The sequence below is a fragment of the Phyllobates terribilis genome, unplaced genomic scaffold, assembly GCF_046119375.1.
Source record: "Phyllobates terribilis strain yellow unplaced genomic scaffold, ASM4611937v1 Scaffold_2__4_contigs__length_985480577, whole genome shotgun sequence".
NCBI lineage: Eukaryota > Metazoa > Chordata > Amphibia > Anura > Dendrobatidae > Phyllobates > Phyllobates terribilis.
In genome coordinates, this window is record NW_027362762.1 from 82,640,783 (window position 1) to 82,663,547 (window position 22,765).

Sequence of the window (22,765 nt, forward strand, 5' to 3'; positions counted from 1 at the left end):
CATCCTCCTCCTCCTCCTGACACATCACTTATTACCTCCATGGGGGAGGGCGCAGGGCTGCAGGCAGCCAGTAAGGAGCGAGCATCAGCCAGCTGCCTCAGGATTGGTCAGTGGTCAGGTGGTGTGAGTCAGGGCTGTATATAATCCCCGCACTGGAGGCGGCGGCGGCCACAGACGCTGCAGGAGAGGAGCCATGGAGCAGAAGGGAGCAGCCAGTGCAGCCTGCGAGGTGAGGAGCCACAATCCGGATCATTGCTGCAATCCGTTTCCTCATTAACTTTGTGCAGTTGGTGACTTTCTACCGTGGGGCAGTAGGTTGTATGTTCTGCAGATTGCTAGGAGTTGTAGTTTTTTGCCATACACCCATTTTGCACAGGGAAGTTGGTGGATAATGTTTTTGCTTTGTCTATAGATCAAATCCCAACATCCCCGTGCAAAATAGTCTATTGTACAAACTACAACTCCCAGCAAGATCAGACTAGACAGAAGACAACAGGGGCAAAACACCTAATACAGGAAAAGGAGAATTTCTATAACTTCTCCCCTGTCTTAGCAGGAGGAGTTTGGGACCCTGTAGCCTTCTGTCTGGCCTGTGGGATCAGGGGGGTTTTCTGCAGGATGTGTTCCCCTCCTGAACCGTAAATAATCCTACAATGTAACACATTATGCAGGTGCAGATGGCGGCAGAAATGCTCCGGATTTTTTCCTGAGCGTTTCTGCATCTCCCTGGCAGAAAAAACACATGCAGATTGTACATGCGGATTGTACATGCGGATTGTACATGTGTTTTCCTGCAAGGGACATGCGGATGTGAATCGTTCTTCACTGACATTTCCGCATGCGGGTTGACAAGCGCTTTCCAGGCGATTTTAGCATCACTTGGAAAGTGCTTGACAACTTGGTCACACTATATAAATCCATGCAACCGGCATGGATTTATATAGTGTGACCGAAAGAATGGTAAAAAATAAATATATACTTACCTTCCGATGGCCCCTGGAGTCTTGCTTTGCCAGGTGTTGACTGCCGGCAGATCGCGGTACACTGAAGGACCTGTCGACGTCAGCGCAGGTCCTCCAATCCATCGATCTGCCGGCATGGGAGGAGGAGTGCATCGGGGGCCGTCAGAAGGGAAGTATAATATTTTTTATTTTATTCTTTTTTTTTTTTACAGTTTTCTATGGTACCCGGGTCCGGAGGAGAGTCTCCTGTCCTCTAGACCTGGGTACCATCCGCACATTGAACGCATGTATTCCGCATGTGCTTATCTAGTGAAGCGGAATGCACATGTTCTGATGCAAGTCAATGGCGGCGAAAACGCAGCACTTCCGCGAAATAATTGGTAGTGCTGCGTGTTTTTCCCGCAATGATAATCCGCAGCGGAAACTTCTGCAGCATGTGCACAGCACATGCGGATTATCATTGGGGGACATGGCAAGCCTTCTACCATGCATTTTTTTAAGCCTTTTTGCCGCTGCGGAAACGCTTAAAAACCGCGTCGTGGGCACACAGCCTAAGGCTAAGTTCACACCTTGTGTACTTGAAGACTTACTGCACATTATGTGCAGAATCTGTATTGGTGTGAGTAGAAACTTAATTTCAGCCTTATTGCATATTTTTCTGCAATGTGCATCTTTTTGGTAGTTTTCATTTATCTGTTCGAAAGGGGATCCTAAAATTATATAGAATATAATTTTTTTTTTTTTTTTATACATTATCAGAAATTGATGTACAATACACACCAGAGGCAACTTGTTAACTTAACCCCCTTCATGACCGGAGCATTTTTTGTTTTTGCGTTTTTGTTTTTTGCTCCCCTTGTTCCCAGAGCCATAACTTTTTTTATTTTTCGGTCAATATGGCCGTGTGAGGGCTTATTTTTTGTGGGACAAGTTGTACTTTTAAATGACATCACTGGTTTTACCGTATCGTGTACTGGAAAACAGGGGAAAAAAATGCCAACTGCAGTGAAATTGCAAAAAAGTGCAATGCCACAGTTGTGCTTTTTTTGTTTGTTTTTAACACGTTCACTGAATGCTAAAACTGACCTACATTATTATTCTCCAGGTCATTACAAATTTGTTGACGCCTAACATGGATAGGTTCTTTTTTATTTAAAGAAGTTGTCCACTGCTTTTACATTGCTCATAGGATAGAGCATCAGTGTATGATCGGGCCGGGGTCCTGCATGAGGCACCCCCGCTGATCAGCTGTTATCGCCGGCCGGAAGTGCTCATCTGCAGGGCTCCGCCGGCAAGTGGTAGTGGCCGCTGCGGTGTACTGCACATCCGCCTCCTATTCATCTGATCAGATTAATTATTTTTTTATATTGATCAGGCGATTCGCTGCGATACCAAGTATGTGTGTTTGTTTTTTTTGCTTTTTTTTTTTTAAATGGGGTGACTTCAACTTTTATATATTTTTTATAGTTTTAAAAACACTTTTTGTTTGCTTTAATAGTCTCCATGGGAGAGTAGAAGCAACAATTACCTGATTGGCTCTACTACATACAGGCAATGAGCAGGTCGCCTGTATGTATCAGATTTGCTCACTTGCTATGAGTGACGACCACTGGATGGCTCTCATAGCAATCTGGCCATGACAACCACAGGGGTCTGCTGCAGACCCCGGGTTGTCATGCCAACCAATCTGTGACCTGCGATCACGTGATGGGGTCACCGATGGGTGGGGTAAGTGACTCGCTTCCGGCGCAGCGCTGTTGAATGTCGCTGTCAGATTGACAGTGGTATTTAGGTAACAGCTGCAGGTGGATCGCAATTTCACCCGTGGCTGTTGTGGGCACATGTCAGTTGTAAGGATCAGCTGACTTGTACCTAGTTTAGCACTGGCTCAGTGCCGGAGCCCGTGCTGACCCAGGGGTTATGATGTGGTGCGTACAATTATGTACCACATTATAGGGTTAAAGCACCTTTCCAGTGTTTTTATATTCCAGTGCTGGAGTGGTTCTTCTAATGTAGGGTCCGTGCACCTAGTGTGATACTCTCCCTAAATCGTCTGCACCATTTATCCAGTTGTCTCCAGCACTTTGCGACCTATCGATCGCTGCAGTGTTTGCTGGGTGAGCCGGAGGTCGCAGCTCTGTACAAGTCTGAGAGCCTTGTTCTGACTCATAGAGTTGCATTGGGAGCTTCTAATGTAGCTTCTGGCTCCTGGACAGTCAGACGTTGCGGGGCCGAGTGGTGCTGACAAAAGGTGAAGACTGCAGTTAGTTTAGTATCACTCCAGTGCTGAAAAACAAAATGCTGGAGTAGTGCTTAAAAGGGGTGGTTTGGCACCTAGAACGTGTATTTTAGTTATCCTTACACCCTAAGAGTATGTGCACACGATGCAGAAATGAAGCAGAAATTTCTGCATCATTTCTGCATCTCCCTGGCAGAAAAAACACATGTGGATTGTACATGCGTTTTTCCTGCGGAATACATGCGGATTCACATGCGTTTCCGCATGCGGATTGACAAGCGCTTGCCAGGCGATTTTGGCATCACTTGGAAAGTGCTTGACAGCTAGATCACACTATATAAATCCATGCAACCGGCATGGATTTATATAGTGTGACCGTAAAAGAATGTTTAAAAATAAAGCTATACTTTACCCTCTGATGCCCCGGCGTGTGCTGCCGCGTTCGTTCCTGGCTTGTTCCTGGCTGCCGGGATATCGTGAGACCCTGCGCTGAAGGGCCTGCGGTCACATGACGTCACCGCAGGTCCTTCAGTCCTGCACGCAAGCAGAGGGAAGGAGACCGGGGGCCGTCGGAAGGTGAATATATCTTTATTTTTTTTATTTTTTATTTTATTCTTGTTTTACAGCTTTTTAAATGGTACCTGGGTGTGGAGGAGAGTCTCATCTTCTCCACACTCGGGTACCATCCGCACATTAGAACGCGCCAATAGCGCAAGTACAAATGCAGTCTTGTGGAATTGGCGCGTTCTAATGCAAGTCAATGGCGGTGAAAACGCCGCGTTTACGCAAAATTAATTGACATGCTGCGGATTTTTGAGCGCAGCATTTACGCTGCGGAAAAATCTGCATCATGGGCACAGCACATGCGGATTTCAATTGGGGAACATTGCTGCCCTTCTACCATGCGTTTTTAATGCGTTTACACAACTGCAAAAATGCCGCGGAAATGCATTAAAAACGCATCGTGTGAACTCAGCCTAACATCTGTAATTACACAACACCCTACACTTCTCCCTGTCTACATGGTGTCTTAATATACTAATGGTCTCAAACATGAAATCACAGGAGGCTGGGTCTGCACTCCATGTAATAAAGCAAATTACTAGTGCTTGGGGTATAAAGATGGCTAAGCATACCTTTTAGGCACCAGTCCACCCTTTAAGGGCCCCATAAACATATGAATAATGTTGGTTGATTGTGTATGTCAATCGGCAGCTTTCTCCTGCAAAACACAAGAGCTTGACTGAGCTCTCTGTGTATGGGAGTTGGCTGAACGATCTGTCGAAGCATTGTTACAGCCATGTAATGAGTAGTAACCTTTAGGCTCTGTTCCCTTTAGAGTTTTTAATGTTGCAAACTTTCTTCATTGTATCTTCTCTTTTTAGCTAAATTTAGATTACTTGCATTTTGTTAAATTCACTGTGTAGAGCAATTTAACATGTGTTGAGTATTTGCAGCAGATTTTTCTGCACTAAATTGTGTTGCTTGGCAGGAAAAACGCAGCATACACTATACTTGTCTTGATGTGATGCAATACTCAATGTGCACAAGCCCTTAGGCTAGGCTCAGTTTCTCAGAGGTGGTGGATGCTCTGTACATGACCACGGGCACTACTCAGTTGATGTAACTGAGAAAGTTCCAGCTGATACCAGGAACAACTGAGCGGCCAGGGTGCCAGGTGTCACAACCCCACCTGATCTATCCTAAGGGAGGATCCTGTCAGACAGCCATATAACTTTTGAGGATTGCTGTGCTCAGACTGGACAGCAGCTCTTGCAACCTGAGCGTGACTGTCTGTATGCCACACTTGGGTCAGGAGAGCAGGTGACCAGTCTGAGCCTTGCATTGCAATCCTGAGCTTGGCCTGTTTCTATGCAGCTGTCACCCTCTACCGTATTTTTCGGACCATAAGACGCACGTAGGTTTTAGAGGAGGAAAATGGAAGCAAAAAATGTGGTCATGATGCACTTTTAAAGGGGATGGGGATCTTCTGTTGACACTGGTATAGGGGTAATGTCCCCCAATTCTGACAATATCCCCCATCCTGGTATTTATGCTGCCCCCTTCCTTTTATATGTGGTCCCTGTCCTGGTATGCATGGCACCCCTGGTCCCTGTCCTGGTATGCATGGCACCCCTGGTCCCTGTCCTGGTATGCATGGCACCCCTGGTCCCTGTCCTGGTATGCATGGCACCCCTGGTCCCTGTCCTGGTATGCATGGCACCCCTGGTCCCTGTCCTGCTGCACATTAAAAAAATAAAAATAAACACTCCTACTCGCCTTTCTTCTTTTCTCCAGCGCTACATCCTGTCTGCCTGCACTGATCTCTCCATGTGAGCCGTGCATGACGTCACTTACATGCGCAGCTCACATGGAGAGATCAGCTGCCGGAAGTCACTGCTCCCCACGCCGGTGACTTCACTCTCCTTCATAGCCGGCACACAGCGGAGCCGCACTGCGGCTGCTGTTGCCGGCTATCTCCTGTGCCCGCTCATTAAAGGGCATGAATATTCACCCCCTACCCACGCCCATAGGCTTGGTGTGAGGTTGAATATTCATGCCCTTTAACCGCGGGCACAGGAGATAGCCGTCGGCAGCCGCAGCGCGACTACACTGTATACCGCTATTAAGGAGCATATGAATATTCAGTGCTCCCCACGCCCTGTGGGTGTGGGGAGCAGTGAAGATTCATTTTCTTTAGCAGCGGGGACAGTGTAGGCTGCAGCGGGCGGCTGCTGCCTCCTGTGCCCCGCTCCGATACCGCTCCCCCCCCACCCCACACATAAATATACCCCCCCCCCCCAACATTCGACTATAAGATGCACCCCCCCATTTTCCTCAAATTTTGGAGGAAAAAAGTGCGTCTTATAGTCTGAAAAATACAGTAATCAGGAGAGCAGGTGACAAGTCCAAGCGTTTCGATCCCTATCGGAGTTATACAGCTGTCTAGCATTGACAGCCTATCCTTGAAGTCGTGGACAATCCCTTTAAATCTTTAGTTGCTGACGTATATGCAGAGCCATTGCATAAGCTTCTTCGGCACTTTAGTAGTATGTCATATGACAGCTTTTTGTATATTCAGTGGAGGGGTGTATAACATTGTGTACCCTATACCTTATTTTAGAACCCTTTGTCTTGCGCTCTTTCAGACCATTATATGGACCAGGACAATTTTTTAATTTGAAGTATTTGTATTTATACAAATTAAAGCAAAAAGTGCATCCTCTTTTGTTTGCAATGGATCCCGTTTAGTTCTAATACTGGACACTGACCACTGGACATGTGAACAGAGCTTTACATTTTTTACATATAGCTACCACTAAAGCATATTACAGATTATTAATGGGGGTTCTGGGTGTGAGACCCCCATCTATCTGATATTGATGACTTATCCTGTGGATTGGTTGTTCCTATCCTAGTTTTGGACAACACCTTTGAGACTGACTCTTCATTTGCCATTCAGTTCAGCACACTTTACCCCCATTATCCGGGGGTCAGAAGTGCATGCACATGTCATCTCATCTGCTTCCCAACATGTTTTACTGCAGGTAAATCGCATCGTCCAGGAATCACCAGCTAATGATGATGGTGTCTAATGAAGCCGGTTTCTTCCATTATAACCCTTCTGTTTTATTATCTTAGCCTCAGATATGGCTCAACTCCGTGAACAGGAAAAATAAAGCTGGACTCATCGAGTGGATGAGGAGCTCTAATGTATCACTGGTGCAAGAGAATGGACAGAGGAAATATGGTGGCCCCCCTCCAGGTAGGTCTCATACTTGTGGAGTTGGTTCTTGCATCCTGGAATGTTCTTGGGTTTTCTAAGGTTGGTTATAGGTGCCGACTTCATACTGATGCCTTCCTTCTGAGTAGTTCAGTGCCAAGATAAGGATAAAGTAACTGCATAGGGAATCACTAGGGGTTGCTTGTTAAAGGGAAGGTGTCATCCCAAAAAATTTCAACCAAACAAATGTAAAGTATTAACTGTGTAATTCTGGGAGCAGTGGTGTAATGGGACCCCCTGCTCTGTCCACTACTATGGGACCCCCTGTGTAATGTGATGGGCATTGGATACATGGTCTGTTGCCTCTGCTTCAGGCTCCTGCTGAGACTTGCACTGATATAGCAGAGCTGAGTCGGGGATCAGAGCACAGCAGTGTGGTTATTACCCTGCTGTGCTCTCTGCAGCAGAGAGTGGTGATCAGCAGCCTGGTGGTCTACAAACATCAGTCTGTGAACACTGCTGCCAATACATCCTCCTCCTGGACCTGTGTCCCAGCACCTTCTGTCACGGTTGTCTAGTTTGGAGTTGTTCCTGTGAGGCCTCCTTCCAGCAGCTCCTCTACACTCCCTGACAGAAGTTGTCTCTTATCCATGTTATGTAAATAAAAGCTTATAACCTGATGTTAAATTCATCCATTGGTTTTATAAATTGCTCTTTTGAAAGCTGAAACCCTCCCAAATTTGGTTTAGGTTAAGAAAATAAATTGGCATCAATGCTGAAATATTCATTTAATGAACACAGACTGGTCAGATTTTGGCAAGACAAGTTTTGTCCCTTGGTCATATAATGCACCCAATACTAGTTTACATCCTCACCAGTGCTCAGTAAATGACCGGTTAATTAGTGGGTGTGTATAAAAAGAAACCCAGCACCACAGACCTTCACTTGAACTGCAACTTGATCTCTGACAACATGCCAAACATCCACCCTGCGACCAAAGCCTTCATTATCAAGAGGCTGAAGACCAGATCCACTGCAGAGGTGGCTGGCACCTTTAACGTGTCTCAGCATCAAGTACAAAGAATTAAAAAAAAGTTTTGAAGAGACTGGAGATGTGTTTGACAAGCCCAGGTCCGGCAGACCCCGCAAGACAACTGCTCAGGAGGAACGTTTGTTGGTCAGAAAATCCAAAGCAAGCCCCTCTTCCACTGCAGCAGAGCTCCAACAGGCCTGGTCACCTCATCCCTGTGTCAACTAGAACAGTTTGTAGGATTTATTCTCGAAATGGCCTCCATAGTTGAATCAGTGCCCAGAAGCCAGCACTAAAAAGGCAAATAAAAAACCATGTGGCATTTGCAAAGTCCCACAGCCTGCTAAACAGATGGTCACTGGAAAAGTGGCAGAAGGTGGATTTCTCTGATGAATCTTCAGTAGAATTACACCACAGCCGCTGCAAATACTGCAGGAGACCTACTGGAGCCTGTATGGATCCAAAATACACCCAGAAAACAGTTACATTTGGTGGTGGAAGATCATGGTCTGGGGTTACATTCAGTATGGGGGTGTGCGAAACATTTGCAAGGTGGAAGGCAATATCAATAGCCTAAAATATCAAGAAGTATTAGCTATCTCTTACATTCCAAATCATAAAAGGGGACAAATTCTGCAGCAGGATGGTGCTCAATCTCATCCATCCATCTCTACAACAAAGTTCCTCCAGGCAAAAAAGATCAAGGTGCACAAGGACTGGCCGGCCCAGTCACCAGACATGATCATCGTTGAGCAGGTCTGGGGTAGGATGAAAGAGGAAGATGGAAGACAAAACCAAAGAATCTAGATGAACTCTGGGAGGCATGTAAGACGGCATTCTCTGCTATTCCTGATGACTTCATTAATAAATTGTATGAATCATTGTTGAACCGCATGGATGCAGTCCTTCAAGCTCATGGAAGTCACACAAAATATTAAATATGACTCTAATAACACCACAACTTCAATCACCAATGTTATGCAATATATATTTGTATTTTAAGATAATTATTTGTTTGAATATCACATTACTTTCTGAGGGCAACAAAACTTTTGTCTTACCAAAATCTGACCATTCTGTGTTCATTAAATGATCAATATTTCAGCATTGATGCCGATTTATTTTCTTAACCTAAACCAAATTTGGGAGGGTTTCAGCTTTCTAAAGAGTAATGTATAAAACCAATGGATGAATTTAACGTCTGGTTATAAGCTTTTATTTACATAACATGGATAAGCGACATAACTTCTGTCGGAGTGTAGATGGCTCACTGGTGAGGAGACTATAATGGAGGGGCTGTAGTGAGGAGCCTGGGATTTGGGGCGCAGGAATAAACTACTTTTAACAAATATTAGTCATTTGTTAAACCAGCTTTATAAATGTAGTAATACATACAGCATTGCGGCATGCATGCAGATACCAAACATGTATAGGTTATGTGAGGGCTTATTTTGTTGTACCCTTAGCTGGCCTTTTTATTACCATTTTTGGGTTAGATGTGTTTTGCCTCTTAATGCAATGTTGCATGAGCAAAAAATATAATTTGATTGCTTACTGATGAAATTCATTCATTTTATTTTACTAGGTTGGGCATTTCTGAATGTGGTGATACCAAATGTTTTTTCTTTTGAGGCAAAAGGGTGTTTTGTTTAATTTTTAAAAAAAACTTTTTTTACTGTATTGGCCACCTCCAGCTATGTATAGCACATGTGGGGAGTAGACCGCTCCCTCTTCCACAATTATACAATGCTATCTTCATCTTGAGCAAATTGAGATGCCAGGGTGGAGGGTTTGCTTTGTAGTGCAGTACACTACTATTTCCAGGAGTCCTTTATCTGAATAAGGACCTAAAAGCCAGACATGTCCTGCAGACTGCGCTCTGCCCAGGGCTGATCTAGAGAGGGACCTTGAGCTATTAAAGGGCTTGTCCAGTCCAAATCGATCAGTGACTGCAGACTTGTCAACTTGGACCAAACAACCGCTTTCAGCAAAGCTGAGATTAGCTAAAAGGTCCATCTCTTGGAAAGATGGTATGACCAGTTTACATCTTGTCACTGGTGGTCCAAGCAGTACAAGTCTAATTAAGAATTGACCATAGCACCTTCAACTTTTGAGTTGTCTCTCTGGAATTTTTTTTTTTTTGCAGGTTGGGTTGGAGAAGCTCCTCCACATGGTTCTGAAATTTTTATTGGCAATATTCCTCAGGAGATCTATGAAGATACACTGATACCCCTCTTTCAGTCTGTGGGAAAGCTGTACGAGTTCCGGTTAATGATGACCTTCAGTGGCCTCAACCGTGGCTTTGCTTATGCACGGTATTTCACCAAACGCATTGCAGATCAGGCCATTGCCCAACTTTGCAGCCATGAAATTCAAGGCGTAAAGATCTTTGTGTGCCGAAGCACAGAAAAATGTGAGCTGATGTTGGACGGGCTGCCATTGCTCATGGAACAAGCTGCGTTGGAGGACTTACTGGGAGAGATGACACCCGGAGTAGATTTGGTCTCCCTCTATGCCAGTCCTTTCACCGACCTGAAGAACATGGCTGTTGTGAAGTATAACTCACACCGAGAAGCAGCCCTGGCGAAGAAGAGCCTGTGTGAAGGTTTGTATATTTCAACTATCCTGTCTATACCTTATATCCTACATCTACAGAAGTTTTGTTTGCTCCTTAAAAACTGTACCTGGAAACTGTGGTCCTCAATATTGAAATTGCATCTTCCATCAAGTCATGGAGTTGTGCAAAGGCAGCTGTGAGGGGGGATTCTTGCATGTAGCGCTCATTCATAACACTTAAAGGGGTTGTCCAGTACTTTATATTATATTTTGTAATTGGCTTGCGTTGCAGATAATGCCTGTGAGCGGCGCTATCATTGGCCACTCACAGGCATCACATAACCCCCGGCTGTAGCCGGCTCTGACGTCACAAGGGCTGGCAGCAGCCAGGGCTCTGTCTTCTGCGTTCCACGGTGGATGCCAGGCTGTGGGCGGGGTTCCCTGCGTCACACCCAGGATCCACCGAACACTCTGCCTCTCCCCATTCATTGGGAAAGTGCGCTTTGGATGCTGGGTGTGATTCGGGGAATAACCATGCCCACAACCCAGCAGCCACCGCTGGGACCCCAGCGTTGAGTCACTCCTCACTTGTGACGTCAGCAGGGGGTCACGTTATGCCTGTGAGCGGCCAAGGATAATGTCGCTCACAGGCGGAAACGGCAATGTAAGGTATTTACAAAAATCCTTAAGGGCCCTGGGGGGATACATTGGGCGGTAATATAAAGTACTGGACAACTTCTTTAATAAATCAAGATATTTGGAGTTTTTTTTCCTCACTCCTATTCAAGGCACTGGCTTGGCCTTTTGGAGATTATTTGGCTCGGGGGAGGCCATAGCAAAGCATGGAAACATGCTCATGGTGCATGACTCTCTCCTTTAGTAACCTCCTGCACGAGTCAATGCTGTCGCTACATCTACACTGAGACCTGCTCTAAACTATGGTGGGGGCATGTTCTTCTCTCCAAGTGTTGCTGACTGCTTATGATAGGTCAGCACTTGCTCAGCAGCCTCTTACATGGTCAAAAGGAAAAGGCTTCCAGTTGGAGACCCCCTTTTGGTTGTCTTCATGTCTGGTCAAATTTCCATGCTCCTGCATACTGAGCCACAACAGGTGAGCTGGCATCTTCTCGCCTATTCTATCCTAAGGAACTTTTCCATGGTGTCTAACACAAATAATTTAGTGACAAATTCTCTTTAATGGCTAAGCACTAAGAGCTCAACAAGTGACTGGAAGTCACAGGGGTCCAAAACCTTCTGCTTGGTGATAGTTCAGACTTCACAGGATTATAGGGTACCTGTCCACAGGATTTTGACCTCTTAAAGACATGGCTGAAATGATTCTTTAAAGCTGATGTAAAATGATACCCAAGAAATCAATTTTGTCCTTCAGCTGTGGAAGTTTTATGCTAATGAGTTGGAGGGCACCACTGGTCTTCTCCTGCCTGAACATTCACACTCCCCATCTAACTGGTCAATGTTCGTTTTTTTTTTTTTTAATCCGTGACCTGCTGCCTCTGGCCAAAATCTCACACAAGTGCAGTCATTTCAGGCAAGTGGGCATGTGCATTAACTTCCAAGTTACATAATTGAACTGAGAATTTGATCTGCCCATGCACGACCCCTGCATCCTTCAGCCAGTCATAGACTGGAGGCAGGTGGGATGTGGACATCTCGGAATAAAAGAGTGCAACAAACATTGCTGCAGTGGTGCATTAGCATAAAACCTCCACAGCTGATTATAGAACAAAACTTTTCTTCTATCTATTGTTTAAATCCCCTGCAAAGCATTACAGCTACTTCAGTTACGAATCTTAAAATCCTGCTAACAAACTCTTTTAAAGGAGTTATCTGGAACTTAGCCCAAAAAACAAACTTTCTACCCAGCACCAGTCTGACAACTCTCCAGCAATTCTGCTGCTTCACATCAACAGACAAGCTTTTTCTGTGCTGCTCTGTTGTTGGGGTGTGACTGTTAACATGATGCTGATTGACAGCCGGCTCCCCAGAGTTGAGCAGCAGTGAGTCCATCAATCAGCATGATGCTGGCAGTCACGTGCCATGAGCAGAAGAGAAGGAGCTGCTCTGTCAACTTGACATCATTGGAAGCCATAGGAGACATCCCTGTACTGGCATAGATTGGTGCCAGGCACAATGAAGCCCATGAGAAATTAAATGCTGCTGGATAACACCTTCACGTTTACTAGCAAAGCACATGCTGAATCTCTGGGGATGAAGATCACTGTAAGGTCTCGCAGCCTTTGCATTGCATGGCACCACACATGGATTTCCATTGTAAGCTCTCAACAGGACTGTTGTGTAGGAGGAATGTGGGCTAATGATTAGTATGGGGGTAAAAGAACTGACCTTTTGTATCCTTCCCCCTTGTATAAACATAAAAAAACACCACATTTTCTGGATACAAAATATATTGTGGCACTTAAGCTGTTTGCATGGTTTACAGCATACTAAATCTTTCCCCACAGAACTAAGTAACGTTAGTTTAGATTTCAGCTTGATATATGCTTAGTCCAGGGGGCGGTCCTATTAATTGACCAACCCTGTCTACATGAGTGACTAAGCAGCTCTGTAGGACCACCCACTGGACTCCTTTCTGTGTAGTGACTAAGACTGCCCACTAATTCATGCATGTAATATTTATACTTCACCTTTCAACAGGTACCCGGACACTCTACGGCTGCATCTTCACAGTGGACTGGCTCCAGCAATCAATAAGGCTTAAGATGCAATCTGGCACCTTGGCAAAGCCCAATTCCCTTCTCCCTCTATCAAACAAACTGCTCATTCTGGAGAAACTTGCACCTACCGCCACGCAGTGTCTTCAGCTTCTTTGTGAGAAGCTAATGTTTGGGCAGCCAGTCTACCAAATAAAGTTCCTGCAATATGGCAATTGTGGATGGCTTCGCTTTTGGTACTTTGTGCTAATTCCAAACCATGGCGTGCCATTCACTGGCTATTCCTGGCTGGTTGGAGACAAGCTCATTCCTACTGAAAAGTACCAGCAAGCTAAGGAGATGGTGGCCTCAATTATCATAAAGGAGTTTGGTGAGTGGATGAGAAGTTTAAAAAAAGTTAAAAAGGCTTTCTAGCTTGGTGTGGGGAAGCGATGTAAAGTGCTTGGCTAATCTTTTTTTGGTCTCCATCCACAGAAGAGACTTGGTGACCCTTCTGATCCTAGCAGTGGGGTCCATTCTGCTGCTAGACTTTGGCTAAAAAAAGTTGACTGTAGGAGCTGATCACTGTTCATCTACTCTGGCAGATACAATGTCACCAGCACAGATCTCCTGTGTTCATTTAAAGGGTTATTCCTATCTCAATTTGATATTGTCAAGTGCTTTTTAAAATACAAGCACTTTTGCATTTATTAAAAATTTGCAGCTGTTTGAGAATTTACTACTTTTTTTTTTTTTTACAGCTCATTGCGTAGGAGACCAACCACCGCTGCGGTCTACATTGTGAACACTGTGTTGAAGGTTTCAAGGATTAAGAGGTAACTGGGTGCTCCAGCAATCATGTCCAGCTGAAAAACTATTAAGCTAAATAGAAAAGTGCTTGCAAGCGCTGCACATGTTCTGTCTAGAAGTTGTGGCATTTACCAGCACTATCCAACAATACACATTAATGACAAGTAACCCTTTGGCATCTGACCCTCTGGGATAATCCCTGACTAGGGCAGTGCTGGTCTCTGCTCACTCATTCCTTAGTGTGGACTGACTGGGCTCTCTTGCCAGCTCTTCACTTCTCAACAGAGTTGGTGAGGGAGCGCACTGTCACTATGCATATTGAACAGTGACAAAATCCTACTCTGCATATGTTGGAGTAAACAACCTATGCATACCTAGTAGAGCAGAGACTAGCTCAGCCCCTGAAACTGACATCACTGGACGGTTTCTGGGTGTGTACAGAGGCTGCAGCAGTGACCATAATCAAATGGAAAAATATTCACAACCTATGACGTATGTACATGATCGTGTCCTTCCCTTTAATGCTGGCTCCAGCACTGAGCCCACATCTTTCCCAGCATATGACAGCTGATCTGATCAGCTGTCATGTGCACCTAACAGCCACAGGTGGAGCTCTGATCCACCCATGACTGTTAAAGGCATATCATGGCTGATTAAAAGCTGCTGTCATGTGCAGGAAAAGATGCAGGCTTGGCATGTGAGCCTGTATTAATTTAGGTACACAACATATGATGTAAATTGTGAAGATGTGCAGTTATGGGTTGTAATAATCACCTAGACAAACAATGCAATTAACTTTATTCCTTCTGTCTATGGTAATACAGCAATGGCCAAAATATAACTAGTCCTCAAGTTCCCAACCTGGGATCAGTAGTTCCACTGCCCCTGTTCCAAGTGATACCCACTGTCTCCCAACATTTGGTTGGCCCACAGCTTTTGGTATCTCCTGCCAGTATAGTAGTCTTTCACATCCTATGCTCCTCTAGTCAACTGATATCACGACTGCTGCACATGAATTCCACTCCAGCCAACTGATCTTGAAACTCCATGGGCTCCAGGACCTCAGCCTAGATCCTCTCCCTTTGTAGTCATTCCACCAACTCCTGATTAAATATGTGGCTTCTTTTTCTCCCTGACTGGGATTAGCACCCTGAATGGGCAGAAGTGATCACACCCTCCCCCTTAAATATTTGATTTTAACTGAAAGAATGAAGAATATTCCAGAAGCCCATCACCTGGGACTGCATGTGAGATCCCATGTGGTGATTGCTCCTCTGGGTCTATCTGGGTCCATCCACACCATGAGACTTGTGGCTGTTAGTATCTCAGGGGCCTTAAGTCAATGTTCTAACGAGATTAATGGAATGATCGCTTTCCTTAGGTCTGGCCTTATGTATGCATAAAATCCAGCCTACACGTCTTCCCCCTGCTTACTGCCTCTGAATGGAAGCATTGATTCCTGAGGCTGAGCTGACAAGCAAACAAATCCGTAATAAAACACAATAATATTGACTGAACCAGTGCTCCTTGCTGGAAAGTCTGCATCCCTTAGAGTTGTGGACTCCACTCTACATGCATTAGTCCAGTAGTCTTTAGAACAAGGTCAGCTCCTCACATAAATATCATATGTTGTGAAGTAGTTAATGGCAAAAAACCCTTTAAAGGTACAAAAGTGGACAACTCTTTAAAGGGGGTACTGCAGGGATGTATTTGTACTGTTCATGCACCGTTTTATGATCTTTATAACCCTTGCAATTCCATGTGAGAGGAGCTGCACCTCACTGCTCTGGGTCATTACATCATACACAAAGTGCTGCTCCCCCTCCCACTGTACAGCCAGCCTGAAGAGGGGGCATGGTGGGGGTGAGGCCTGCTCACAGCTAGTAGCCCTGCAGTGAATGCCATTATCAAGGCACTGGTTGCTAGCAGGGATCAGGCCACACCCCCTCACCCCAGACTGCAGCCAGGGAGACAGCTGCTTTTCATTCAGACTGGCTGTTCCTTGGAGGGGGGTGGGGGTCCAGCACACCAGTGTATGATGGAATGACCCAGATGGGAGTGGGGAGCAGTGAGGAGCAGCTTCAGTTACACGGGATTACAAGGTTTATAAAAATCATAAACACTCCCCCTCCCCCCAGAGTACACCTTTAACACTTGTGAAATTAAAATGTTTGTTTAATTAACTTTGTTTTTTCTCTTTCAGGTTCCAATGCAGAGTCTGGTTTTTATATGAAAGATCCTGCTGTTTAGTTTTTTTTTTTATATGCAACGGATCACTCCTATGAATGTCCACAGACCTTGTCTTTTTTAAGCTATTTTATCTACCAGGGCCAGTTGCCACTCTTTGACCCTTTCCCCAGAATGTTAAATTCAGGTTATGGAGAGACGACCACTGCTATTCCACAGACTGCTTCATCTTGATGTGTCTGGCTCTTACACAACACACAATAATTGGATGTTCATCTATTTCCTCCATCTTTGTTACACTGGACTTGTCACATTTTATTGTTGGCACTTTTATAAGCACAAGTTTGTTTTTATTGCACTTTCATGTTCCGTAATGTTCACTATAGAACTATATTTAGCATAATGTGAGCACTTGAAGAGCTTTGTGGTTTGCAGGCTTATTGGGTACAACATTTTATACTGTATTGAAATAAGTGACAGATTTTATGTAAAGGTTTTGCAAATTATTTACGGTTTCTCTCTATTTTTGCCTTTGTTAATGTCTCTAAGATGGGCACAAAACTTCCCCTTTAGCTTGATGGGCAGCAAATCTACATCAGGGCCTATACAAGACCTACTTCACTCACCATGTGATGTGCTGACAGGTCAAGTAATGTTTGGCCTGTGTTGGGGGGGGGGGGGGGGGAGGAGGAGATCAGGCATGTTGAATTTCAACATGCCTGATCCTTTGTTCTCAAAGATGCACTTGTTCCAGGGCCCAAGAGTACATAATTCTCACCTTCTGGACAAGGGACACACTCCCAAGTGAATCCTTGGGAATGATGCCTGGGTTGATGAAATGACACGAATAACAGAGCACAAGAATCTTAATTATCTCCAAACTTCAAATAAAGATTACACAAGAACCACAGGATAGATTTCATCAACCCAGGTATCATTTTAATCAGTAACCGCACCAACCTGACACTGCCTGTAGTTTACTTGGCACAATCCTGATGACTGGTTCCCTTTTTAAACCATACAAAATTACAAGCAACCTGCCATTGTTGCTCTTTCCAAATTGTGTTCTTGCTGATGTTTGTTGGTCCCATTTATGGCTTGGGTCCAAACCCGATAAAACCCACCAAGACTGGATTTGGATGTCTTGCCGACTGGGCCACTGACCATAATGGTGCTGACAATCTGTGTGCCTTGTCATGTATGGTTTTCAGACATGTATGCCTACTGGAGGATGATGGCAAGACTTGGTGGTCTATCTCCAGTAGGTCTATATACCCAAAAACTATGCACAACAGGCCACATGTTGGCACCGTTGGTCAGTGGCCCAGTCTATGCATAAATCCTGTTTTGTTTTGTTTTTCCCCCAGGACCAACTAACTGGGACAAAAGGCAATGTGAAGGAGCCTTAACAACTAAGTACAGCTTTAATTCTTCAAGATGGTGGGAGATTTAGGCACTCCACTATGCATTTGGTTAGACTCATGGATGTTGCATACACCAGGGCTGCTCTATACACTTCAGTACATCTTTATTGCCCCTTGCTCTTCTAGGTTTATTTTCATGTGGGTTCAAAGCTCGAGTCCTCAACAATGTCACTTTTAGCTCTGTTAATCCTGTAATTTGTTTTTATACTATGACCTATACAGCCATATACTATTAAATAATAAGCCTGTCCTGCTAGGCTCTTTGAAAAGGTAACATATTCTCCTAATACACAATGGACACAAGTCCTGTGCCCCCCTCTACATCACACCTCCGGGAACTCTTCTGACCTCCCTTTCGTAGTTATCAATATGGAGTTGGCCTTTGTTGCTTCAGCTTTTCCTCTTCTGGGAAGGACTTCTATAAGATTTTGGAGGTGTCTGTGGAAACTGTTGCCCCTTTATCCGAAGATCATTTGCGAGGTCAGACACTGATGTTGTAGGAGAGGGCCATACAAGACCATCACATTAACACTCCACCACTCACCTGAGTGCATTGTGCCCAGTTTAAGGTGCATTTAACATTCTCCTGGCATTTACCACACCCAGAATCGTCAATCAGTCGCCAGATAGAGAAGTGCGATCAGTCACTGCCCAGAACATGTTCCCACTGCTCAGCCATGAAGCTTGAGGCAGTGCACTAAGTACAGTCAGCAGAGCGGTGGTGACTTTTCTGCCCTTTTCTGCTTTGCACTCTGCCCCCTGCTCTGTAATGTTGCGTAGTCTCCACCTTATGGCTGAGTTGCTGGGCTTTCTTCCACATCTTTCCTGAGTCTTCCCCATCACATGTGCATCCTATTAATGAGAAGAAATGTCATGACCTGTTACCCCAGTGGCTCCTACTACAGGACCGTGCTGGTATCTATCTTTACCAACATGTCACAGAACAGCTGATGGTAAAGGCAGACTGCTGCCCTCCGCTTGGTGTATAACACCTAGTCCTCCACCATGCAATTGGGCTGGATGTTAAACACTAGGATGGAACTGGATGTTCTACATTTAGGGCAATGGGACTAAATAGAAATCCTGAATCCAATGATAATATGAGACAGGGCACTGCTGAAAATGCTCAAGTGCGATCAGATAGCCAAGGTATTTTCAGAAATTTGCATGTCCCTTTTTGAAGTCATAAACCCTACGGCTACAGCTGGAGCAAGTGCTAACTATCATTTCTCTAGCGCAGGGTTCCCCAACTCCAGTCCTCAAGGCCCACCAACAGGTTCTGTTTTCAGGATCTCCTTAGTATTGCTCAGGTGATGGCTTTAAGGAAAACATGACCTGTTGGTGGGCCTTGAGGACTGGAGTTGGGGGAACCCGGCTTTAGCATCATGATGCTGTACCTCAGGGATGTCAAACACAGCCAAAATTTAAAGCGTGAACAAACTCACGGGCCAACATCGATATTTAAGTCTACAATTGAAGTATTTCCTTAACAAATAATGAAATATATAAACAAATTTTAAAGGGGGTTTTCCCACAAAGTACATTTTTAATAGATCTTAGAATAATATATTAAAATATTCTGTAAGCTGTTAAGGACATTGTTATTTTGGAATGCCGTCTATATAAGAAATCCAACCAATTGCTCACACCCAGTGTAGAAAGGAGTGAGTGGTGAAGCGATCCATCAATTAAAATACAATTTTATTTGAATAATTGAAAAACATGTATAAAAGGCAAGGTATTATACAGGGGACACAAGAACAGAATCGGGAATAATCCAATATCAATGTGAAACACACATACAATTTAAAGCTTGATTGATTTTGATTTTTATGTGTGGATAAGGATAAAACTTTAGAATAGTCTGATATAATACAAAGTCTGGCTCAGAATAGAACTAGTCCGCAGTGTGTACTGACACTCGATACCTTAGCAATACTCTACAAGAAAATTTATATCCAAATGGACCCAAGTCTTAAATTAAAGAAGTTGTCCACTACTTTCACATTGATGCCCTATCCAATGGAAAGGCATCAATGTATGATAGGGCAGAGTCCCGCATGCGGCACGCCCACCGATCAGCTGTTATCAGTGGCGGCTGGAAGTACTTGCCTGCGGTGCTTGGCCATCCATCTGTAGTGGCCGCCGCGGGTTACTGCACATCCGCCTCCCATGCAATTGAATGAGAGGCCGATGTGCAGTAACAAGCGCCAGCCATTACAACTTGACGACCAAGCACCACAGGTAAGTACTTCCAGCTGCTGGCACCGATAACCGCTCATCAGTGGGGGTGCTGTGTGCGGGACCCCGGACACTCATACATTGATGCCCTATCCAATGGACAGGGCATCAATGTGAAAGTAGTAGACAACCCCTTTAATAATGAGTGTCAGAAATAAGGTATGACAGAAAGCCTAGACCAAGATATAACCCCAGATCACTGTAGAGTACACCCAGAAAATGTAACACAATATAAATCAATCTATTGTAAAATACTTGTAGATCACTCCTATAATGTACCAGTCAGGGGATCCTGCTCGGCTGGTCCTGTGCCCCCTCACCTCGGTGTGCATTTCGCCGCCAGCTTCTTCTGGGGGCAGCGAAACTACTGATGTAGCAAGTGTTAACTAGCATCTGTATTTCTTTAGCGTCATGATGCTGTACAGCAGGGATGCCAAACTCACGGACCAACCTTGATATTTATTAAAAACCGTCTACAATTTAAGTATTTATCGGTCGACCATTACAGCACCACGAGACAGGGAATCCGCCCACCAAGGACAGGAAACCTACAGGCTTAAAAGGGGACGGCCCTCCCTCTCGCCTCAGTTTGGTTTCCTGTCCTTGATGGAGGAAGCCGGTCGCAGGCGTAAAACATGGATGGCGACGGCTGTGATCCTGCGCCCCTGTCTGGGGACGACAGCTCCAGCGTTGGCCGATGCTCGTGCGCCCCTATATGGGAGAGGCACAGCATCCTGAGGCACTGGGGGTTCTCTTTTTTTTTTTTTTTTTGCAGTGGGGCTGCGCCCCTGTCTGGGGTGGCATCCCCTTTTTCTGCCTCAGCCAGGTGCGCCTCCCGTGGGAGTGTAGGCCCTGGCTGAGCCCCAAAAGTGCGGTGGGGTCTGCATTCCAAGTGGGGGTGACAGCCCACCATCACCCTCCGTAAGTATGGGGAGGGGGGGGCGAGGGCCAAGGTGATTGTCTCCTCGCCCTGCCCTGGATGAACGCAGCGCGCTACATCGCGAAAGCGCGGCTTACCTGTGGAAGCGCTGACAGCATGCGTCCTCGTGCGGCGCGTACTTCCGGGTTTCGGTAAGTCGCGGTCCGATGACGTCGCCGCGACTCGGCGATCATGTGCAAAAGAGCGTGAAAAAAAAAAAAAAAAAATGGGAGTGTGCTGAGGCGCTGCTAGAGGGGAGGATCCAGTACCTATTTAACCTATCAGGTAACATGGCTCAGTGCTTCCCAAACCTTCATTCTTTCATTATGGAGTCTGAAGGTGTCCAGTTGCAGCAGGTTGAGCAGCCGCCATCTTCACCATCTCAGCGGCTGTCTGGGGAGCCCGAAAAAACGCATCGCGCACGTGGTCCTGGTAGCTGGTCCTCAGGAAAACGGAGCTCGGGGTCTAGGTCTGGTTACCATACCTCTGGTAGAACGGACGAATCTGCAGCATCTAGGGAAGGTCCCCCGGCTGAGAAGGGTCCTTCCTCCAATCCGGTACCAGCTGTTTTTTCTTCCTGAGCCGCCTGGGTAAGTGATCTTCGAGTAAGTTCACTTAGTAATATGGTATCCCTTCTCCCCTTCCATATTTTATCAGGGGAAGAAATGTACCGCCAAGGCAAAGCATATACAGTGTGCGCTATGCAAGTCTCTTCTTCCTGACGGATACCCTAAAAAGCTATGTCAGTTGTGCATAAACCAGACACTGGCAGAGGAGGGTCCTGCTCTAACTTCTGGTTTAAAAACCTTAGTTAAAACAGAGATTCACAAGGTCCTCTCCAAGAGAGTTAAAGAGAAAATGATCTCGGACTGTGAGATCCCCTTAGTCTTGGATGACCCCCTATCCTCTCCCTATGAGTCGGATTCAGATAGTGCAGACTTTTCCTCAGCTTCCTCCTCTGATAGTGGTGTGGGACAAAATTGCTTCCCCCTTGGTGAAGTGGACAGATTGATTAAAATGGTTCGGTCCACCATGGGCATCACAGAGGCCAGGCAGAAGTCAGTCCAGGACGTTATGTTCGGGGGGCTGGCTCAAAGGAAGAGAAGGAGTTTTCCGTTGAACGAAAAAAATCCAGGGCTTAATCCTTAGCGAATGGGAAAAAAACTGAAAGGAAGGGCGCTCTACCTCCATTCTTCAAAAGGAAGTACCCCTTTGAGGAATCTGCCTCTTCCTCCTGGGAAAAAGCCCCCAAGATTGATGTGGCCGTTTCCAAAGCCTCTAAGAGTTCCTCCCTTCCGTTTGATGATATGGGAGCTCTTAAAGACCCCCTGGATAGAAAGGCTGGTTCTTTCCTTAGAGGGACCTGGGAGACTTCGGCGGGAGCCCTAAAACCCGCGGTGGCAGTTACTTGTACCGCCAGGTCCCTAATGATCTGGCTGGACCAGCTGGAAGCCCATCTTAAAAACAATACCCCCAGGAAGGAAATCTTGGCGGACATGTCTCTTCTTCAGGGGGCGGCAGCCTTTCTGGCGGACGCATCAGCAGATTCCGTCAGATTAGCAGCAAGGTCGGCCGCCATGTCTAACTCGGCCCGGAGAGCCTTGTGGCTAAAATGTTGGCCGGGGGACATTCATGCGAGGACAAGACTCTGCGCTATCCCTTGTGAAGGGGGACATCTCTTTGGGTCGGTTCTGGATGAGCTACTGGATAGAGCAAGTAACACAAAAAAGGGTTTTCCTAACTTATCTGCCCCCACGTACAAACGTCCTTTTCAGAAAAGGAAGGTTTCTACGTAATAAGCGCCAGAAGGGTCAGGATAAATGGGAAGACCGTAGACCGAAAGGTAAAGGGCTCCTGTTCGGATCCTCTTCTGCTAGCCAAGGCCCCCGAAAACCGAGCCAATGACTCACGGCCCAGGTAGTGGGGAGGTTATTGGGCTTCTTACCTGCCTGGACAAATATCTCTTCTAATAATTGGATCCTTGGTCTGGTAGGTTCCGGC

At 45.6% G+C, this 22,765-nt stretch overlaps 1 protein-coding gene across 1 annotated transcript; it reads left to right on the forward strand.

The window, feature by feature from the left end:
• The first annotated feature begins 172 nt into the window (after nt 1-172).
• Nucleotides 173-22,560, forward strand: LOC141244403 (dead end protein homolog 1-like). Its single transcript, XM_073669006.1, has 7 exons — nt 173-229; nt 6,844-6,967; nt 10,102-10,560; nt 13,188-13,574; nt 17,731-17,795; nt 21,527-21,635; nt 21,914-22,560. Exons 1-7 carry the CDS (start codon nt 194-196, stop codon nt 22,558-22,560), a joined length of 1,827 nt encoding a protein of 608 aa, XP_073525107.1. The 5' UTR covers nt 173-193.
• Nucleotides 22,561-22,765: the final 205 nt, after the last annotated feature.